General features: G+C 43.7%; 1 protein-coding gene across 14 annotated transcripts in view; it reads left to right on the top strand.

The window, feature by feature from the left end:
• The window catches only part of PITPNM2 (phosphatidylinositol transfer protein membrane associated 2), a 526,403-nt gene that overhangs the window by 318,577 nt on the left and 188,844 nt on the right, over positions 1-18,982 (top strand). For all 14 annotated transcript variants that reach the window (XM_069755814.1, XM_069755807.1, XM_069755821.1 and 11 more), the window contains one exon: positions 3,693-3,814. In XM_069755814.1, the coding sequence (XP_069611915.1) occupies positions 3,693-3,814 (122 nt within the window). The remainder of the gene's footprint in view (positions 1-3,692; positions 3,815-18,982) is intronic.

Below are 18,982 nucleotides of genomic sequence, written 5' to 3'. Positions count from 1 at the left end.
GGGTTGTGTTGCAGCCAATCACACAGGAAACATTTCACGGGTAGAGGGAAGAATGGACTCATTTAAATTTAAAAAAAAATGTTTGATACAAAGATAACACCATCTGTAAAAAAACTGAAGTTGGAAAGAGGATGGCTTCTACAAATGGATAATGATCCTAAACACACGTCAAAATCCACAATAGACTACCTCAATAGGCACAAACTGAAGGTTTTTCAATGGTGTTCACAGTCCCCTGAACTGGACATCATTGAAAATCTGAGGTGTCTACACCTCAAAATGACAAAAAACTGACTGGCACATCCAGACTAGTGTGAATAGATGCATACTGGGAGCAGCTACCTCCATATACAATATTAAAAAAAGGTTGCACTCTATTGTGCTAAAGCATGTCAATGTGAAATATATGAAATATGAATAGCAATACAGTTTTTGAATATTAGGAAACAAAAATGAGACACTTAGCATAGAGTGCAACCTTGAGATTCTTACCCATATGGTTCGTGCTGAAGTCTGTATCCTCTATGCTTAAAGTTTGTGAATAAAGAAAACTCTTTTTTACGGATTCAGTGAAGCTGGACATTCTCTTCTTTATTCTCTTGATGAGCTTCAAGAGGCAGTTACCGGGAATGGTCTTCCAACAATCTTGAAGGAGTTCCCAGAGATGCTTAGCACTTGTTGGCCCTTTTGCCTTCACTCTGCGGTCCAGCTCACCCCAAACCATCTCGATTGGGTTCAGGTTTGGTGACTGTGGAGGCCAGGTCATCTGGTGTAGCACCCCATCACTCTCCTCCTTGGTCAAATAGCCCTTACACAGCCTGGAGGTGTATTTGGGGTCATTGTCCTGGTGAAAAATAAATGATGGTCCAACTAAACGCAGACCGGATGGAATAGCATGCCGCTGCAAGATGGTGTGGTAGCCATGCTGGTTCAGTATGCCTTCAATTTTGACTAAATCCCCAACAGTGTCACCAGCAAAGCACCCCCACACCATCACACCTCCTCATCCATGCTTCACGGTGGGAACCAGGCATGTAGAGTCCTTCTGTTCACCTTTTCTGCGTCGCACAAAGACATGGTGGTTAGAGCCAAAGATCTCAAATTTGGACTCATCAGACCAAAGCACAGATTTCCACTGGTCTAATGTCCATTCCTTGTCTTCTTTAGCCCAAACAAGTCTCTTCTGCTTTTTGCCTGTCCTTAGCAGTGGTTTCCTAGCAGCTATTTGATCATGAAGACCTGCTCCACAAAGTCTCCTCTTAACAGTTGTTGTAGAGATGTGTCTGCTGCTGGAAATCTGTGTGGCATTGACCTGGTCACTAATCTGAGCTGCTGTTAACCAGCGATTTCTGAGGCTGGTGACTCGAATAAACTTATCCTCAGAACCAGAGGTGACTCTTGGTCTTCCTTTCCTGGGGCGGTCCTCATGTGAGCCAGTTTCTTTGTAGCGCTTGATGGTTTTTGCCACTGCACTTGGGGACACTTTCAAAGTTTTCCCAATTTTTCGGACTGACTGACCTTAATTTCTTAAAGTAATGATGGCCACTCGTTTTTCTTTACTTAGCTGCTTTTTCTTGCCATAATACAAATTCTAACAGTCTATTCAGTAGGACTATCAGCTGTGTATCCACCAGACTTCTGCTCAACACAACTGATGGTCCCAACCCAATTTATGAGGCAAGAAATCCCACTTATTAAACCTGACAGGGCACACCTGTGAAGTGAAAATCATTCCCGGTGACTACCTCTAGAAGCTCATCAAGAGAATGCCAAGAGTGTGCAAAACAGTCATCAAAGCAAAAAGTGGCTACTTTTAAGAACCTAGAATATACCACGTGGGAAATTTAGACAGATCAACTCTCTGTTTAGGAATTTGATATGGGGGAGACAGCATCCGCGTATCAGACTGGAGACACTTCAGCGACCCAAGGATGATGGGGGCCTGGCATTGCCTAACCCTGAATTGTATTTTCTTGCAGCCCAGAGTCAACATTTAAAGGGCTGGGCGCATGAAAGGTCATCTGGAGCGGTACAGCGGTTGATGGAAGTGGTGACAAAAAGAAGGCCAGTGGTACAATGTTTGGAGGATGGATCCCTGGAGATTCTGGGGAAGTTACATCCGACTGTGCTGTTGATACGCAAGCTGTTGAGTAGATTGAGGCATATACGTGGGATCACGGACTTGACTAGATACTCGCCGCTATGGCATAACAATCTGAAGGAATTTGAGGCACTGGGGGTACTGATAGAGTGGCTGGGCAAAGGGATTCAGTATGTGTATCAAATAATTGAGCAAGGTGAACTGAAATCATTTTCCCAATTGCAGGCGGAATTTGGTCTTGGGACTGCAGGGGAGTATCAGCATTTGCGGATGAGGCATGCCTTTGGAGCTCAGAGTAGGGACGGAGGTATTAGGATTCAAAGGGATATAGTACTGGAGTATGTGTGTAATGACGGGACGACTGGAGGGGTCATATCCACTCTGTATAAAGATTTGTTGCACACTTTCCTATTGGGGTTTCCAATAATGGCGAGAGCTAAATGGGAAAGGGATCTGGGTCCAATGGATAACGAGACTTGGGAGTCGGTGTTAGAATGGGTCCCAAGACTGTCGCTGAGTGAACCGTATAGCCTGTCACAGCTTTATGTGATACACAGAGTTTATAAGTCTCCGATGGTGCTATATAAGGCAGGATTGCGTAATGACTCTGAATGTCCGAGGTGTAAATCTACGGATGCTGATATTTTTCATATGATGTGGACATGTCCGAGGTTGGCTGCCTTCTGGGTGGTAGTTTTGAGTCGTATGGAAGGTGCGTATGGATGTAAGGTGCCAAGGGATCCAGTTGTCTGTTTGTTGGGATGCGTAGATGAGATTGGAGTAAATAAACACCTAAAGATAGCTATTGCCAGATTGTTATACATGGCTAGGAAGGTAATAGCTCGAAACTGGATTACGGAAGAGCCGCCGTCAAAAGGAGAGTTCCTCCAGTATGTGAAACAGGGCTTGACACTGGAAAAGGGGATTTATAAGAAGATTATGGTCTTCATGGATTGCTATGGGATAGTAATGTAAAGTGTGGCTTATACGATCGGTTGAGGGATTGGATATTCTATTGTCTTAATGATGGAAGTAATTAGCAAGGTGAGCTGCTTTGTGGGGTGGGGGCGGGGGGTCTTGGGATCGAAGGGGGTTGTTTGAAGGGGGAGGGGGGGGGAACTTTGTATTGAAAATGTGAATGTAACATGTTAATTGCCTTGTTATTCTTAATAAAAATCTATTTGAACAAAAAAAAAAAAAGAACCTAGAATATAAGACATAATTTCAGTTGTTTCACACTTTTTTGTTAAGTATATAATTCCACATGTGTTAATTCATAGTTTTGATGCCTTCAGTGTGAATGTACAATTTTCATATTCATGAAAATACAGAAAAGTCTTTAAATGAGAAGGTGTGTCCAAACTTTTGGTCTGTACTGTATATTTTTTTTCTTTTACCTAAAATACAAAGCAAATGTGTCATCTCTGACTTAAGGCCATTTAGAGATCATGTCATCTTCAACGTGATTAACTGTTCACTATAACAGTAATTTTGACTAGTGGTGCCCAAGATGTAAATCTAGTGGAGTATGTTTGTGTGCATGTATATGCTGATGCTATTAGCTGTGATTTACTTGCATCTCTATCCTTAGGTACACTTGCCCCTTTGTGGAGAAGTTCTCCATAGATATAGAAACATTTTACAAATCTGACTCCGGAGAGCTCGCCAATGTGTTCAACCTTTCTCCTGCTGAAAAAAGGCAAACTGTACTGGGTAAGCATTATTGCAGTAAGGTATTTCCCTTCTGTAGTTATGGTGGCTTGTTGTGCAAGTTGCAGTTAAAGCTGATCTATCAGGTTTCCTGTTGTTACTTATCAGCGGGCAGCATCTGATAGAGGCGAGGATGATCAGATAGGACATCTATAGAGTTCCATGATTCTGATTAGTTTATTTACAAGAAAACTGTGATAATGTCAGGACTTTTAAGGTACCTTCACATTAAGCGACGCTGCAGCGATACCGACAACGATGCAGCGATACCGACAACGATCCGGATCGCTGTAGCGTCGCTGTTTGGTCGCTGGAGAGCTGTCACACAGACAGCTCTCCAGCGACCAACGATCCCGAAGTCCCCGGGTAACCAGGGTAAACATCGGGTTACTAAGCGCAGATGTTTACCCTGGTTACCAGTGAAGACATCGCTGGATCGGTGTCACACACGCCGATCCAGCGATGTCCACGGGAGATCCAGCGACGAAATAAAGTTCTGGACTTTGTTCAGCGACCAACGATCTCCCAGAGGAAACATGTGTCACACAGTGATTGACGTTTCCTGAATTTGTTTGTATCCTTGCAGCATTGTCAATCACTTTTTGTGGTTGGGAAGCATGAAAATAGTAAGCTAAACCATAGAAAACTTTATATCCCTCAGTTCACCATACCCCCTGTGTACCATACTACTCATACCCCCTGTGTACCATACTACTCACAACTGATTTTCCAGGTTGGCACCAGTCTGGAGTGCAGGAAATTCTTTGGCATTGAATTTTGAAATGAACTGGCAGCAGTACATATACATCACAGGAAGAGCTGGGGGCATATATATCAAAGGAGCACCTGGGACATATACATCATGGGAGATGTAAAGGCATAATCACAGCACAGGAGATGCTGGAGCATGTACATCACAGGAGACACTAAGGGCATAAAAAGAGCACAGGAGATGCTGGGGTCTATACATCACAGGAGACGCTGGGAGCATATATACAGCACAGGAGAATCTGGGGCATATATATCACAGGATACACTGGGGCATATATACATCACTGGAGACATGGGGCATATACAGTGGGTACAGAAAGTATTCAGACCCCTTTAAATTTTTTACTCTCTTTCATTGCAGCCATTTGATAAATTCAAAAAAGTTCATTTTTTTCTAATTAATGTACACTGAATACTTTCCGTACCCACTGTACATTACAGTAGACATCATGCATATATACATCTCAGGAGATGCTGGCGTATACAGTTGTGCTCAAAAGTTTGCATACCCTGGCAGAATTTTTGCTTTCTTGGCCTTTTTTCAGAGACTATGAATGATAACAACACTTTTTGTCCACTCATGGTTAGTGGTTAGTGGTTGGATGAAGCCATTTATTGTCAAACTACTTTTTTTGTCTTTTTAAATCATAATGACAACCCAAAACATCCAAAAACATCCAAATGCCCCTGATCAAAAGTTTACATACCCAATTTCTTAATACTGTGTATTGCTCAAGGGTCAGGGATATATATGCATCATATGAGGGGATTGTGCATATATACATTATAGGGGCTCTGAGGGCATATACATATTACAAGAAATGCTGGGGCATACATAAATCACAACAGGAGTTGGGGCATACATGCAAGACAGGAGAGGCTGGGGCATATGTACATCATTAAAGAGATGGGGCATAGACGTCACTGGAGGGGCCTGAGCAAATAGAACACATGAGACATGGTGCAACAAATGGGACAAGGCGCACAGCTATAATCTGAAAGTACAAAGGGGAGGTGCAAAAAGGACCGGTAGCATAAAACAACATGAGCCCAAAAAAAGAAACTACCGTAAAGCCCGCACACTACACCAAAAATAACAATATATCAAACTTTATTGGGTACATTAACACAGCAAAAAAACATAAAACATAAGTAAAAACAAGACAGCACCCCACTCATGGACCCCCTATAGATAAAACATCCATATAGTACATAACAAGTGGAAAATCACAATCAATATATAATATAATGATACAAGCATAAATAGACAGTAATAGTAATATATCCCACTATGCATATATCAGAAGATGCAGGTACGCCTGTAATAACAAATAAGCAGGATCCCCTATAATAATCATAAGGTATACGGTCGGTCAAAAGGCCAGTATGAATCCAGATGGGACATGAGACATGGGGCATATATAGCACAGGAAACGTGGGGGCTGCTGCTGTTGGTGTAGTTGTCGGTGGCACAGCGCAGTGACTTCGCCCACAAAATATGTCACTGGCCAGTACATCCATCATGACGTTGGTACTGGTAATCCTTCATGGCGTGCTTGGCATGGTTCTGTAATGAATGCTGCTTGCGCGTGCTCGCTGTAACTAGAATCTACCCAGGGGCCGTAGAAAAGAACATCACGAGCTGCAAACGGCCCATGGGATGGAGGTTCCCCACCCCTGCTTTAAACACTTCTTCCCAATTTCATTAGACAAAAGTATCTTTCAGGGGAGTGATTATGACACATTGGCAATAATTTAATCAAAGTGCATTTTAGCATTGATGGGAGTTTCGATTTCTGCAACCATACTTTCCAAAATAAGAACATTCATGTTTGCCAGCCACAACAATTTCTATTCAATTGTAAATTAAGATGCTTCTTAAAATGTTGAAAGGTAAAAGTTAACATTGAACAATGTGAATTTTTGGGTGATTTTGATATTTGAGTGAACATTTGTACCATCCTGTAGCTCTGTGATTAGTTATTTATTATCAGTATCCTTTCTCATATTTAGACTAGAGCACTTTAGCTCCTTAACAAAATGTGTGAAGCATAAATCCTCTTTAATGTATTTGTATTATGCTTTTGAACCATCTCAGACACTACGCTGCCTTTTTAGTGCACTGGGAAGGGAAAACTTGGGCGGGTAACCTTTGTCCCATTTTCATATAAACCCCTCCAATCACCATTAATGACTCCCACTTATTTACTGTTTGAGGTGTCTACTGGATCAGGATAATTAACAAAACTGCTTGTACATGACTTGATCTAATCCTCTTGGATAGAGTTGAGCAAATTTTTCTAAATTCTGTTCTGATTGCGTTCGGCGGCGAATATTGTTTTTGCAATATTCACCGAACACAACCAAACATGGTCGGAGTCAATGGGAGTAGAGTTGACTGATTATGTTTGGTATCGATCGTCAAAAATAAATTCGTCACGAATAAGGTACCAGTATGGCACGAGTATGGCAAATTCAGATTTGGCGATCGATTTGATTCTCAACTTATTCGCTCAGCTCTCCTCTTGGACCACTGAAGCATACTCACGTCTTCAAAATTTCTCCATCCTCCATATGCTAGAACTCTCCTACCACAACAGTCTCTTCCACTATTCAAACTTTTAAAAGTAACTTGAACTATGATCTCTTCAAAAAAGGTTTCTGCCACATATTTTGAAGTCAGATATGTTCCCTACTTGATTTAAGTTTTGGGTTGTAGCGGAAAAAAAAAGCTGTTTTTCCCCACATCATCGCTTGTGAATTCCGCTCTTGGGCTCTCTCCGGTGGTTGTAAGTGGCACTTTTGTGAGTTCTGCTCTTGGGCTCCCTCTTGTGGTTTCTAGTGGTATGGCTGCTCCTTGGAGTTAGCTGTCATCAGCTGCCTCCGCTTATCGTCTCTTCTGCTCTGCTATTTAGGCCTGGCTCTTTCTTCAGCCAGTGCCACTTGTAAATGGTTCCTGGTTGGATTCACATCTCTTTGGAGTTCCCTGTTATCCTGACCAGTTCAGCAAAGCTAAGTTTTTGCTTGCTCTTTTCTGTCCATAGATTGTGGACTTATCCTTTCTGTGCTTTCTATGTTTGTCCAGCTTATCAGTGTGAATTAATTCTGTCTTGCTGGAAGCTCTGGGAGGCAGATTTGCCCTCCACACCTTTAGTCAGGTGTGGAGATTTTTTGTAAACTCTGCTTGGATTTTTGTAGTGTTTTATACTGACCGCACAGTATTCCATCCTGTCCTATCTATTTAGCTAGACTGGCCTCCTGTGCTCATCCTGGTTTCATTCTGTGTATGTCTTTTCCCTCTCCACTCACAGTCATTATTTGTGGGGGGCTAATCTATCCTTTGGGGATTTTCTCTGAGGCAAGATAGCTTTCCTGCTTCTTTCTTTAGGGGTAGTTAGCTCTTAGGCTGTGATGAGATGCCTAGGGAGAGTTAGGAGCATTCCACGGCTACTTCTAGTGTTGTGTTGAGCTTAGGGACTGCGGTCAGTACAGTTACCACTTCCTTCAGAGCTCGTTCCATGTTGCTCCTAGACCACCTTATCATAACACATCTCAATGTCAAACTGAGAAGTACTGTAGGAAAGAGAGAGAGTATCTAAAAAAAACCCTCACTATCAATATAAAGCAGAAGTCCGTATTCTCTCTTCAGGTGTACAACAGAATTGTTAGAATCTGTTTAGTTTGTGACTATCCTCCATTTTCTTGTGGAGTTCTGGCTGCTGGTCTTTTTCCTCTGGTGCTGGGTTTGTCTTGGGTCAGGTGTTTGTTTCACTCTTTATTAACTAGCACCTACCTCCCAGTCCTTGCTGGACAACAGTGTTAATCTGCTTGAGCTCTAGCTTGGTGCCTTGCTTTGTCTTCTGTGTGTGTTATTTGTGCAGTGCTGGTATCTCTGGTTCTGCTAGCCTTAGTTTCTGTTTTCTATTGGTTTCTGCAGCCTTCTCTTTGTTTTCTATTAGGAGGTGACCCGTTTTTGTACCCAGTCCTTAGTTCTTTTAACCCCTTCCCGACCTTTGACGCCACGTAGGCGTCATGAAAGTCGGTGCCAATCCGACCCATGACGCCTATGTGGCGTCATGGAAAGATCGCGTCCCTGCAGATCGGGTGAAAGAGTTAACTCCCATTTCACCCGATCTGCAGGGACAGAGGGAGTGGTAGTTTAGCCCAGGGGGGGGTGGCTTCACCCCCCCCCGTGGCTACGATCGCTCTGATTGGCTGTTGAAAGTGAAACTGCCAATCAGAGCGATTTGTAATATTTCACCTATTAAAACTGGTGAAATATTACAATCCAGCCATGGCCGATGCTGCAATATCATCGGCCATGGCTGGAAACACTAATGTGCCCCCACCCCACCACACCGATCGCCCCCACCCCAAGCCACCGATCTGTCCGGTACACTGCTCCGGCTCCCCTCCGTCCTGTGCTCCGCTCCCCCCGTGCTCTTGTCCGCTCCCCCCGTGCTCCAATCACCCCCCTGTGCTCCGATCACCCCCCCTGCACTCCGATCCACCCCCCCGTGCTCCGTTCCACCCCCCCGCGCTCCGATCCACCCCCCCATGCTCCGATTCCCCCCCCCCCGTGCTCCCCTCCACCCCATCATACTTACCGATCCTGCCGGGGTCTGTCCTTCTTCTCCCTGGGCGCCGCCATCTTCCAAAATGGCGGGCGCATGCGCAGTGCGCCCGCCGAATCTGCCGGCCGGCAGATTCGTTCCAAAGTGCATTTTGATCACTGAGATAGGTTATATCTCAGTGATCAAAATAAAAAAAATAGTAAATGACCCCCCCCCCTTTGTCACCCCCATAGGTAGGGACAATAAAAAAATAAAGAATTTTTTTTTTCCACTAATGTTAGAATAGGATTAGGGTTAGGGGTAGGGTTAGGGCTAGGGTTAGGGCTAGGGTTAGGGTTAGGGTTTCGGTATGTGCACACGTATTCTGGTCCTCTGCGGATTTTTCCGCTGCGAATTTGATAAATCCGCAGTGCTAAACCGCTGCGGATTTATGGCGGATTTACCACGTTTTTTCTGCGCATTTCACTGCGGTTTTACAACTGCGATTTTCTATTGGAGCAGTTGTAAAACCGCCGTGGAATCCGCAGAAAGAACGGACATGCTGCGGAATGTAAACCGCTGCGTTTCCGTGCAGTTTTTCTGCAGCATGTGTACAGCGATTTTTGTTTCCCATAGGTTTACATTGAACTGTAAACTCATGGGAAACTGCTGCGGATCCGCAGCGTTTTCCGCAGCGTGTGCACATACCTTTAGAATTAGGCTATGTGCACACGGTGCGGATTCGCAGCAGTGTTCCATCAGGTTTACAGTACCATGTAAACCTATGGAAAACCAAATCCGCTGTGCCCATGGTGCGGAAAATACCGCGCGGAAACGCTGCGTTGTATTTTCCGCAGCATGTCAATTCTTTGTGCAGATTCCGCAGCGTTTTACACCTGTTCCTCAATAGGAATCCGCAGGTGAAATCCGCACAAAAAACACTGGAAATCCGCGGAAAATCCGCAGGTAAAACGCAGTGCCTTTTACCCGCGGATTTTTCAAAAATGATGCTGAAAAATCTCATACGAATCCGCAACGTGGGCACATAGCCTTAGGGTTAGGGTTGGAATTAGGGTTGTGGTTAGGGTTGGAATTAGGGTTGTGGCTACAGTTGGGATTAGGGTTAGGGGTGTGGGGGGGTTAGTGTTGGAGGTAGAATTGAGGGGTTTCCACTGTTTAGGCACATCAGGGGTCTCCAAACGCAACATGGCGCCACCATTGATTCCAGCCAATCTTGTATTCAAAAAGTCAAATGGTGCTCCCTCAATTCCGAGCCCCGACGTGTGCCCAAACAGTGGTTTACCCCCACATATGGGGTGCCAGCATACTCAGGATAAACTGCGCAACAATTACTGAGGTCCAATTTCTGCTGTTACCCTTGTGAAAATAAAAAAATGCTTGCTAAAACATCATTTTTGAGGAAAGAAAAATGATTTTTTATTTTCACGGCTCTGCGTTATAAATGTCTGTGAAGCACTTGGGGGTTCAAAGTGCTCACCACATATCTAGATAAGTTCCTTGGGGGGTCTAGTTTCTAAAATGGGGTCACTTTTGGGGGGTTTCTACTGTTTAGGCACACCAGGGGCTCTGCAAACGCAACGTGACGCACGCAGACTATTCCATCAAAGTCTGCATTTCAAAACGTCACTACTTCAATTCCGAGCCCCGGCATGTGCCCAAACAGTAGTTTACCCCCACATATGGGGTATCACCGTACTCAGGAGAAACTGGACAACAAATATTGGGGTCAAATTTCTCCTGTTACCCTTGGGAAAATTAAAAAATTCTGGGCTAAATAATTATTTTTGAGGAAAGAAAACGTATTTATTATTTTCACGGCTCTGCATTATAAACTTCTGTGAAGCACTTGGGGGTTCAAAGTGCTCACCACACATCTAGATAAGTTCCTTTCGGGGTCTAGTTTCCAAAATGGGGTCACTTGAGGGGGGTTTCTACTGTTTAGCCACATCAGGGGCTCTGCAAATGCAACGTGACGCCCACAGAGCATTCCATCAAAGTCTGCATTTCAAAACGTCACTACTTCACTTCCGAGCCTCGGCATGTGCCCAAACAGTGGTTTACCCCCACATATGGGGTATCAGCATACTCAGGAGAAACTGGACAACAACTTTTGGGGTCAAATTTCTCCTGTTACCCTTGGGAAAATAAAAAATTGCAGGCTAAAAGATCATTTTTGAGAAAATAATTTTTTATTTTTATTTTCATGGCTCTGCGTTATAAACTTCTGTGAAGCACTTGGGGGTTCAAAGTCCTCACCACACATCTAGATTAGTTCCGTTGGGGGTCTAGTTTCCAAAATGGGGTCATTTGTGGGGGATCTCCAATGTTTAGGCACACAGGGGCTCTCCAAACGTGACATGGTGTCCGCTAATGATTTGAGCTAACTTTCCATTTAAAAAGCCAAATGGCGTGCCTTCCCTTCCGAGCCCTGCCGTGCGCCCAAACAGTGGTTTACCCCCACATATGGGGTATCAGCGTACTCAGGACAAACTGGACAACAACATTTGGGGTCCAATTTCTCCTATTACCCTTGGCAAAATAGGAAATTCCAGGCTAAAAAATCATTTTTGAGGAAAGAAAAATTATTTTTTATTTTCATGGCTCTGCGTTATAAACTTCTGTGAAGCACCTGGGGGTTTAAAGTGCTAAATATGCATCTAGATAAGTTCCTTGGGGTGTCTAGTTTCCAAAATGGGGTCACTTGTGGGGGAGCTCCAATGTTTAGGCACACAGGGGCTCTCCAAATGCGATATGGTGTCCGCTAACAATTGAAGCTAATTTTCCATTCAAAAAGTCAAATGGCGCGCCTTCCCTTCCGAGCCCTGCCGTGTGCCCAAACAGTGGTTTACCCCCACATATGAGGTATCGGCGTACTCGGGAGAAATTGCCCAACACATTTTATGATCCATTTTATCCTATTGCCCATGTGAAAATGAAAAAAATTGAGGCTAAAAATTTTTTTTGTGAAAAAAAAGTACTTTTTCATTTTTACGGATCAATTTGTGAAGCACCTGGGGGTTCAAAGTGCTCACTATGCATCTAGATAAGTTCCTTGGGGTGTCTAGTTTCCAAAATGGGGTCACTTGTGGGGGAGCTCCAAATTTTAGGCACGCGGGGGCTCTCCAAACGTGACATGGTGTCCGCTAAAGAGTGGAGCCAATTTTTCATTCAAAAAGTCAAATGGCGCTCCTTCCCTTCCAAGCCCTGCCGTGCGCCCAAACAGTGGTTTACCCCCACATATGAGGTATCAGCGTACTCAGGACAAATTGGACAACAACTTTCATGGGTCAGTTTCTCCCTTTACCATTGGGAAAATAAAAAAATTGTTGCTAAAAGATAATTTTTGTGACTAAAAAGTTAAATGTTCATTTTTTCCTTTCATGTTGCTTCTGCTGCTGTGAAGTACCTGAAGGGTTAATAAACTTCTTGAATGTGGTTTTGAGTACCTTGAGGGGTGCGTTTTTTAGAATGGTGTCACTTTTGGGTATTTTCAGCCATATAGACCCCTCAAACTGACTTCAAATGTGAGGTGGTCCCTAAAAAAAATGGTTTTGTTAATTTCGTTGTAAAAATGAGAAATCGCTGGTCAAATTTTAACCCTTATAACTTCCTAGCAAAAAAAATGTTGTTTCCAAAATTGTGCTGATGTAAAGTATACATGTGGGAAATGTTATTTATTAACTATTTTGTGTCACATAACTCTCTGGTTTAACAGAATAAATATTCAAAATGTGAAAATTGCAAAATTTTAAAAATTTTCGCCAAATTTCCGTTTTTATCACAAATAAATGCAGAATTTATTGACCTAAATTTACCACTAACATGAAGCCCAATATGTCATGAAAAAACAATCTCAGAACCGCTAGGATCCGTTGAAGCGTTCCTGAGTTATTACCTCATAAAGGGACACTGGTCAGAATTGCAAAAAACGTCAAGGTCTTTAAGGTCAAAATAGGCTGGGTCATGAAGGGGTTAGGGAACCCCTTCCCCTTATCTGTAGGTCTTCACTTGAGATTAACCTAGGATCGTCGGTGGGTCTATTCACAAGGAATGGGTCGCCCGTTCCATCGTAGGGTTTCAGCTTAGTCATAGTGCAGGGTCAGTTTTCCCCTTCTACCTTAGACCTGTGTTGCAGATCCGTAGCAAGAATTAGATGACTTCTGACTTGGATCAAACTCTGACTGTGGTTTCAATGCATAAAGTGCTCCTGATTATATAATTTCTGCACTAAGAAATATCTTTCTTCTGAGTTCTAAAACTTCCCTAACACTAAGCGTCCTTTTACATTATAAAACATGCAGCATTAAAAGGAACCTGTCACCAGAAAAAAAAAATATTAACCAGCAGATATGGGGTAAATCTGCAGGTTAATAGCATTATTAACCTGCCTGGCGCCCTCACTTAGCTGAAGGCTGCTGGGAGAAAATTAACTTTATTCCCCCAGCAGCATTTTGTTTTCAGTCACAGTGACAGTGGTAGGGCGGGTTCAGTCAGTTGTGTATAGAGAGAGGCAGCTGTAACCGCACCCCCGACACTGACTGACAGCTGGCCCCAATGGAGAACCACAGTCAGTCAGGGCCAGGGATGCGGTTACAGCCACCGCTCTGTATACTCAGTGCCGTGGATGAACTTGTGTCGTTGTCGCCCCCTTGATTGAAACTGGAACTCTACTCTGGGGAAGTTCTGTGGATATACACGGATCAATGGGTGCTCTAATCCACTGGCCTGGCTGTCTTAAGAAAGCCCGCATGGACCAAGGCTCATCCCACTTAACTCTCGCACTCCTTTCCCATGGGCAGAATACCACTCAGACAACACAAGGTGAGGGTAAATCAGTGTAGCAATAATTTATTGAACCATTAACAGACAATAACATAGAACAGTCCCAGCAAATACCCAAGATGGTGCAAATTACAGAGTCTCACCCTTCTGGCTTTCCAGGATTAGATCATCTGCGACTTCAGGGCTTCCAGGGACGACTGCCCCCACCGCCCCAGACCCCCCCCCCCCCCCTGCTTTTGGCGGGTTCCCACAGTGAGGAGGTAACGAAAAGCTTAGGAAGCTGACCGAGTGCAGTGAGGTATGTGGCCAGGTGACCTGATTGTCCCAACTTGGATTCTCCAAACATCTTTGAAGGTTCAGTGATGGTCAATGGAATAGATCTGTATTCCCCCAGCTAGGGCCGTGGTCCCTTGAGTTGGAATCCTATAGATTCTCTCTGGCAGATCCTCCTTTTATAGTTCACCACTGTCCTTTAGGCCATCATCCACAGGTCTGGGGGAAGAATGGATGAGAGTAACTCTCATTGTTTCCGTATTTAATCAATGTGTGTAGTTTGTCCTTCACTGTTTGCAGGTCAACAAGCTACATGGACTTATACAACATAAGCAAACTATTAGTACACATCAATTGTTTAATGCATCCCTGTCCTCCAAGGAAGGCAATACAATAATCAATTCAAGAGTCAACATTTAGGCTGTTTTGAAAAATGGCCTGTCTCTTGACCACATCAATTCAAGAGTCAACATTCAGACTCATATGAACTAGGTCTCCTGGCATACTGAAAATATAAATCTGGCATAATTAAGATTAAATGCTGTGTCTTCACAAGTTCATTTTCTCCCTGCAGTATTCAGCTAAGTGCTGACTCTGGGCAGTTTAATAACACTATTAACCTGCATATTAACCACATATCTGCAGGTTAATACAAATTTTTCTTCTGACAGGTTCCCTTTAAACAGTTATTTAATAGTCTATTTACACAGGCCAGCCACGCTACAGATGCACAATGAACAAACTGTAATTAATCCTTCAATCCTTCAATTTATATAGATTGCCATTTTTGTCAGCTGCGCAGGTCCCGTTTACGCATGACGTTCAGCAACAGAAAAGATCATTTCACCCGACGAACAAGTGTTTTGCTTATTCCTTGGGAGATTGACTTTTAGACTGAATGAAAGAATGAATGAATGTTTCTGGGAACAATACTCACTATAATCTCACAGTGTAAATCGACCTTTAATGTCATACCGTGTGAGTACCGTGTGAAAAATTTGCAATAGATGTAACTTGCATTGGAAACTTATCTCAAGTGGGACACAGGGAAAACCAACTGAAGGTGCTTCACATAGCAATAAAGTGGATTCTACTCCAGTCCAAAGACAGCAGTATAATATCACTTATCTATCATAGTTGCCCTTAGATTAGTCTCTACAGACAAGTGCATTATCTCTGAAGAAAACAAAAATGTAAGGGGAAGTGTAGGTTGCATAAGGGTTTTATCACTGAGGATGAAGCCTAGATGGTCTGACTAACAGCCCATAAGTGGCACATTATCTGAAAAAGAGCCTCTGCATGACTCCTCAATGCCTAGTCTGCACGATAGAGACACAATTTGTTGACCTGCACCCTTCAGATGTCCAAACCAAACATGTCAATCATTTTTGGCATATCTTGTGCATATGCTCTAAATTTCTGTTTACATTTCTGTTTAGCTTGATGATAAATAATATTCTTTTGTCAAATTCAAATGTCAAACGACTTCACCTGCAAGACTTTAAGTTACACAGTAATGGACATTTGGAAGTGTTTAATTTTTATATAAATTTGAAAAATAGAATAAATTCCAACGTGTGAACCCAAAGGATGTAAATGATTTCCTTGAGCTATTGATAATAATGATCAAGCAATAATCATAGATTGACGTGCCAATTATGGTACTACTAGATGGTGGCCCGATTTGAACGCATCGGGTATTCTAGAATATGCATGTCCACGTAGTATATTGCCCAGTCACGTAGTATATTGCCCAGTCACGTAGTATATTGCCCAGCCACGTAGTATATTGCCCAGCCCCGTAGTATATTGCCCAGTCACGTAGTATATTGCCCAGCCACGTAGTATATTGCCCAGCCACGTAGTATATGGCCCAGCCACGTAGTATATGGCCCAGCCACGTAGTATATTGCCCAGCCACGTAGTATATTGCGCAGCCACGTAGTATATTGCGCAGCCACGTAGTATATTGCCCAGCCACGTAGTATATTGCGCAGCCACGTAGTATATTGCGCAGTCACGTAGTATATTGCCCAGCCACGTAGTATATTGCCCAGCGATGGAGTATATTGCCCAGCGACGTAGTATATTGCCCAGTCACGTAGTATATTGCCCAGCCACGTAGTATATTGCGCAGCTACGTAGTATATTGCGCAGCCACGTAGTATATTGCGCAGCCACGTAGTATATTGCCCAGCCACGTAGTATATTGCCCAGCCACGTAGTATATTGCCCAGCCACATAGTATATTGCCCAGCCACGTAGTATATTGCCCAGTCACGTAGTATATTGTGCAGCCACGTAGTATATTGCCCAGCCACGTAGTATATTGCCCAGCCACGTAGTATATTGCCCAGCGACGGAGTATACAGCACAGAGCAATGTAGTATACAGACTTAAAATAAAAAATAAACATATACTCACCCTCCGTTGAAGTCCTGGCCCTGTGTGCGGTGTACGTGGCAGCTTCTGGTCCCAGGGTTGGTATGGGTGCAGGGCCTGTGATGACGTCGCAGGCACATGACCGTGATGTCATGGCAGGTCCTTCTCCCATACAATCCTTGGCACCGGAACCTGCCGGAGCATCGCGAAAGGTGAGTATATAATGATTTTTTTTTTTTTAATCATTTTTAACAGATGTTTTTACTATTGACGCTGCATAGGCAGCATCGATAGTAAAAACTTGGTCACACAGGGTTAATAGCGGCGGTAACGGAGTGAGTTACCCGCGGCATAACGCGGTCCGTTACCGCTGGCATTAACCCTGTGTGAAGGGTGACTGCGGGGAGTATGGAGCAGGCGCCGGGCGCTGACTGCAGGGGAGTAGGGAGGGACTAATCGGACTGTGGCCGTCGCTGATTGGTCGCAGCAGCCATGACAGGTAGCTGACGAGACCAATCAGCAACTTGGATTCCATGACAGACAGAGGCCGTGACCAATGAATATCCGTGACAGACAGAAGGACAGAAAGACAGAGGTGACCCTTAGACAATTATATAGTAGATGTGGCACGTGTTGTTAAAATAGTAACGGTATATTGATTGTTATAGCTTTTGATAAAGACTTACAGCAGCTACACCAGAGTTGACTAATGACTATTTATCGACGTAACATTATGGCTCCTTTTCTTTATTGGGTAGAAGTCTTCGTTCCTGAAAACGCCATTCAGATAGACACTAATTAGCACCCAGGAAGGCAGCCACAAGAAGAAACATTATTCCCCTTCCCTAAAGCTTGTTGCCATGGCAGGAGATAGATGAACGCTGACATAAAAAAGGAATGTGACGCAGTCGGCTCAACCCAGCAGCTCAGTCTGATAGGAGCGTTCCGAATTAGTCTCTCTCTAGGTGACAGTAGAAAGGCAACGCCGTACTTCTGCTGGATCATTTTAGCCTACGTTGCATTTCTATAGGGTGGGCAGGTGAAGAACAAACAAAAGATGAAAGAGATAGAAGTAAAAGAGAGACCGGAATTATTCTCATAGCATGTTAAAAATAAAACCGCCTGGGTGCTTTTGAAGTGTCCAGTGAGAAGATGGGTTTACAGCACCAGCCTGTTCTGTGTTGTGGAAGAATTCACCCAGATTCCTTTTCCATAGTAAATGTCACTCTGCTATAAACTGTTTAAATATCAGTTGCCTAAACTAAATAAAAGCTATGAACGTTATGTAATATTTACATCAGTTGCTACAGTAAAAATAAATAAAAATATGTTACAATAACATTGGTTTTACACAAGTGTTATAACAAGAGATATGTTAGATTCCTGAGAAATTGTTGTTAGGTCACATTCAGTATTTGGTATCAGTATTTGTAAGGCTAGGTTCACATTGCGTTCGGTGTCTCCGTTTAACGGACTACGTTACACCGCGGCATAACGTGGTGTAACGTAGTCCGTTAACGCCTCCATTGAATGCAATGTCGGACGCATCGCTAGCGCATGCCCACAATGGGCGTGCGCTAGCGATGCATCCGACATTGAGTGACGGACCCGAGACGCAGCGTTTCTGGGTCCGTCACCCCTAGCGCAGATGGAGCTAGCAGATGCTCCATCTGCGCTAGCGCTATGCAAAGTCGGCACGTGCGTCAGCGCAGTCCATTTAACGTATGCGTTGAATGGACTGCACTAACGCAATGTGAACCTAGCCTAAGTCAAAATCAGGAATGGAACAATCAGAGGAAAAGTATAATAAAAAAATAAAGAAGTGGGCAGTTGGCGGGTTTACAGCACCTGTGCCAGCCCGGTGGGTATGGCTTTGTGTCTTGTCCGTTAAGTAACGTAAGTGGATAACGTTTAGGAGCAGGTAGTACTTGCCAGGCATAGTCAGGCTATGGGTGATTCAGAGGTGTCCGGGTTAAGGGAGTTGTTGGATAATATTAAAGAGATTTTATTTCTTTTGGAACAAGGTGTTTGTGCAGGGAATTTCTCATCTCCTGCTTTGGCGTGGGCTACTGCTCAAGATGGATTAGCGGGTATAGGTTGTATTGTGGGGGAGCGTGTCATCATGTGTTGGGACAGCTTCCAGGGGGAAGAGGGTGCCGATTTCCATGCAAGCAGAAAAGGTTAAAGCGGATGCAATTAAGCTGGATAAGGCAAGAGGCAAGGTTTATGTTTGTTTTGATGGGCCGTTAGGGGTGCATTTAAAGAGGTAAGTAAAGGAAAAAACTTGGCAGGATAATTATATGGAAATATTCTTCCTTCTGTCTCTGGAAAAATTTAATTTAGAAGGGAAAGAAGGATGATAGTAAGAAGGAAGAAGAGGAAAAGAGGA

Source organism: Ranitomeya imitator, chromosome 1 (genome assembly GCF_032444005.1).
Source record: "Ranitomeya imitator isolate aRanImi1 chromosome 1, aRanImi1.pri, whole genome shotgun sequence".
Classification (NCBI taxonomy): Eukaryota; Metazoa; Chordata; class Amphibia; order Anura; family Dendrobatidae; genus Ranitomeya; species Ranitomeya imitator.
The sequence above is the reverse complement of the archived record's forward strand: the minus strand, read 5'-3'. Positions and strand labels throughout refer to the sequence as shown.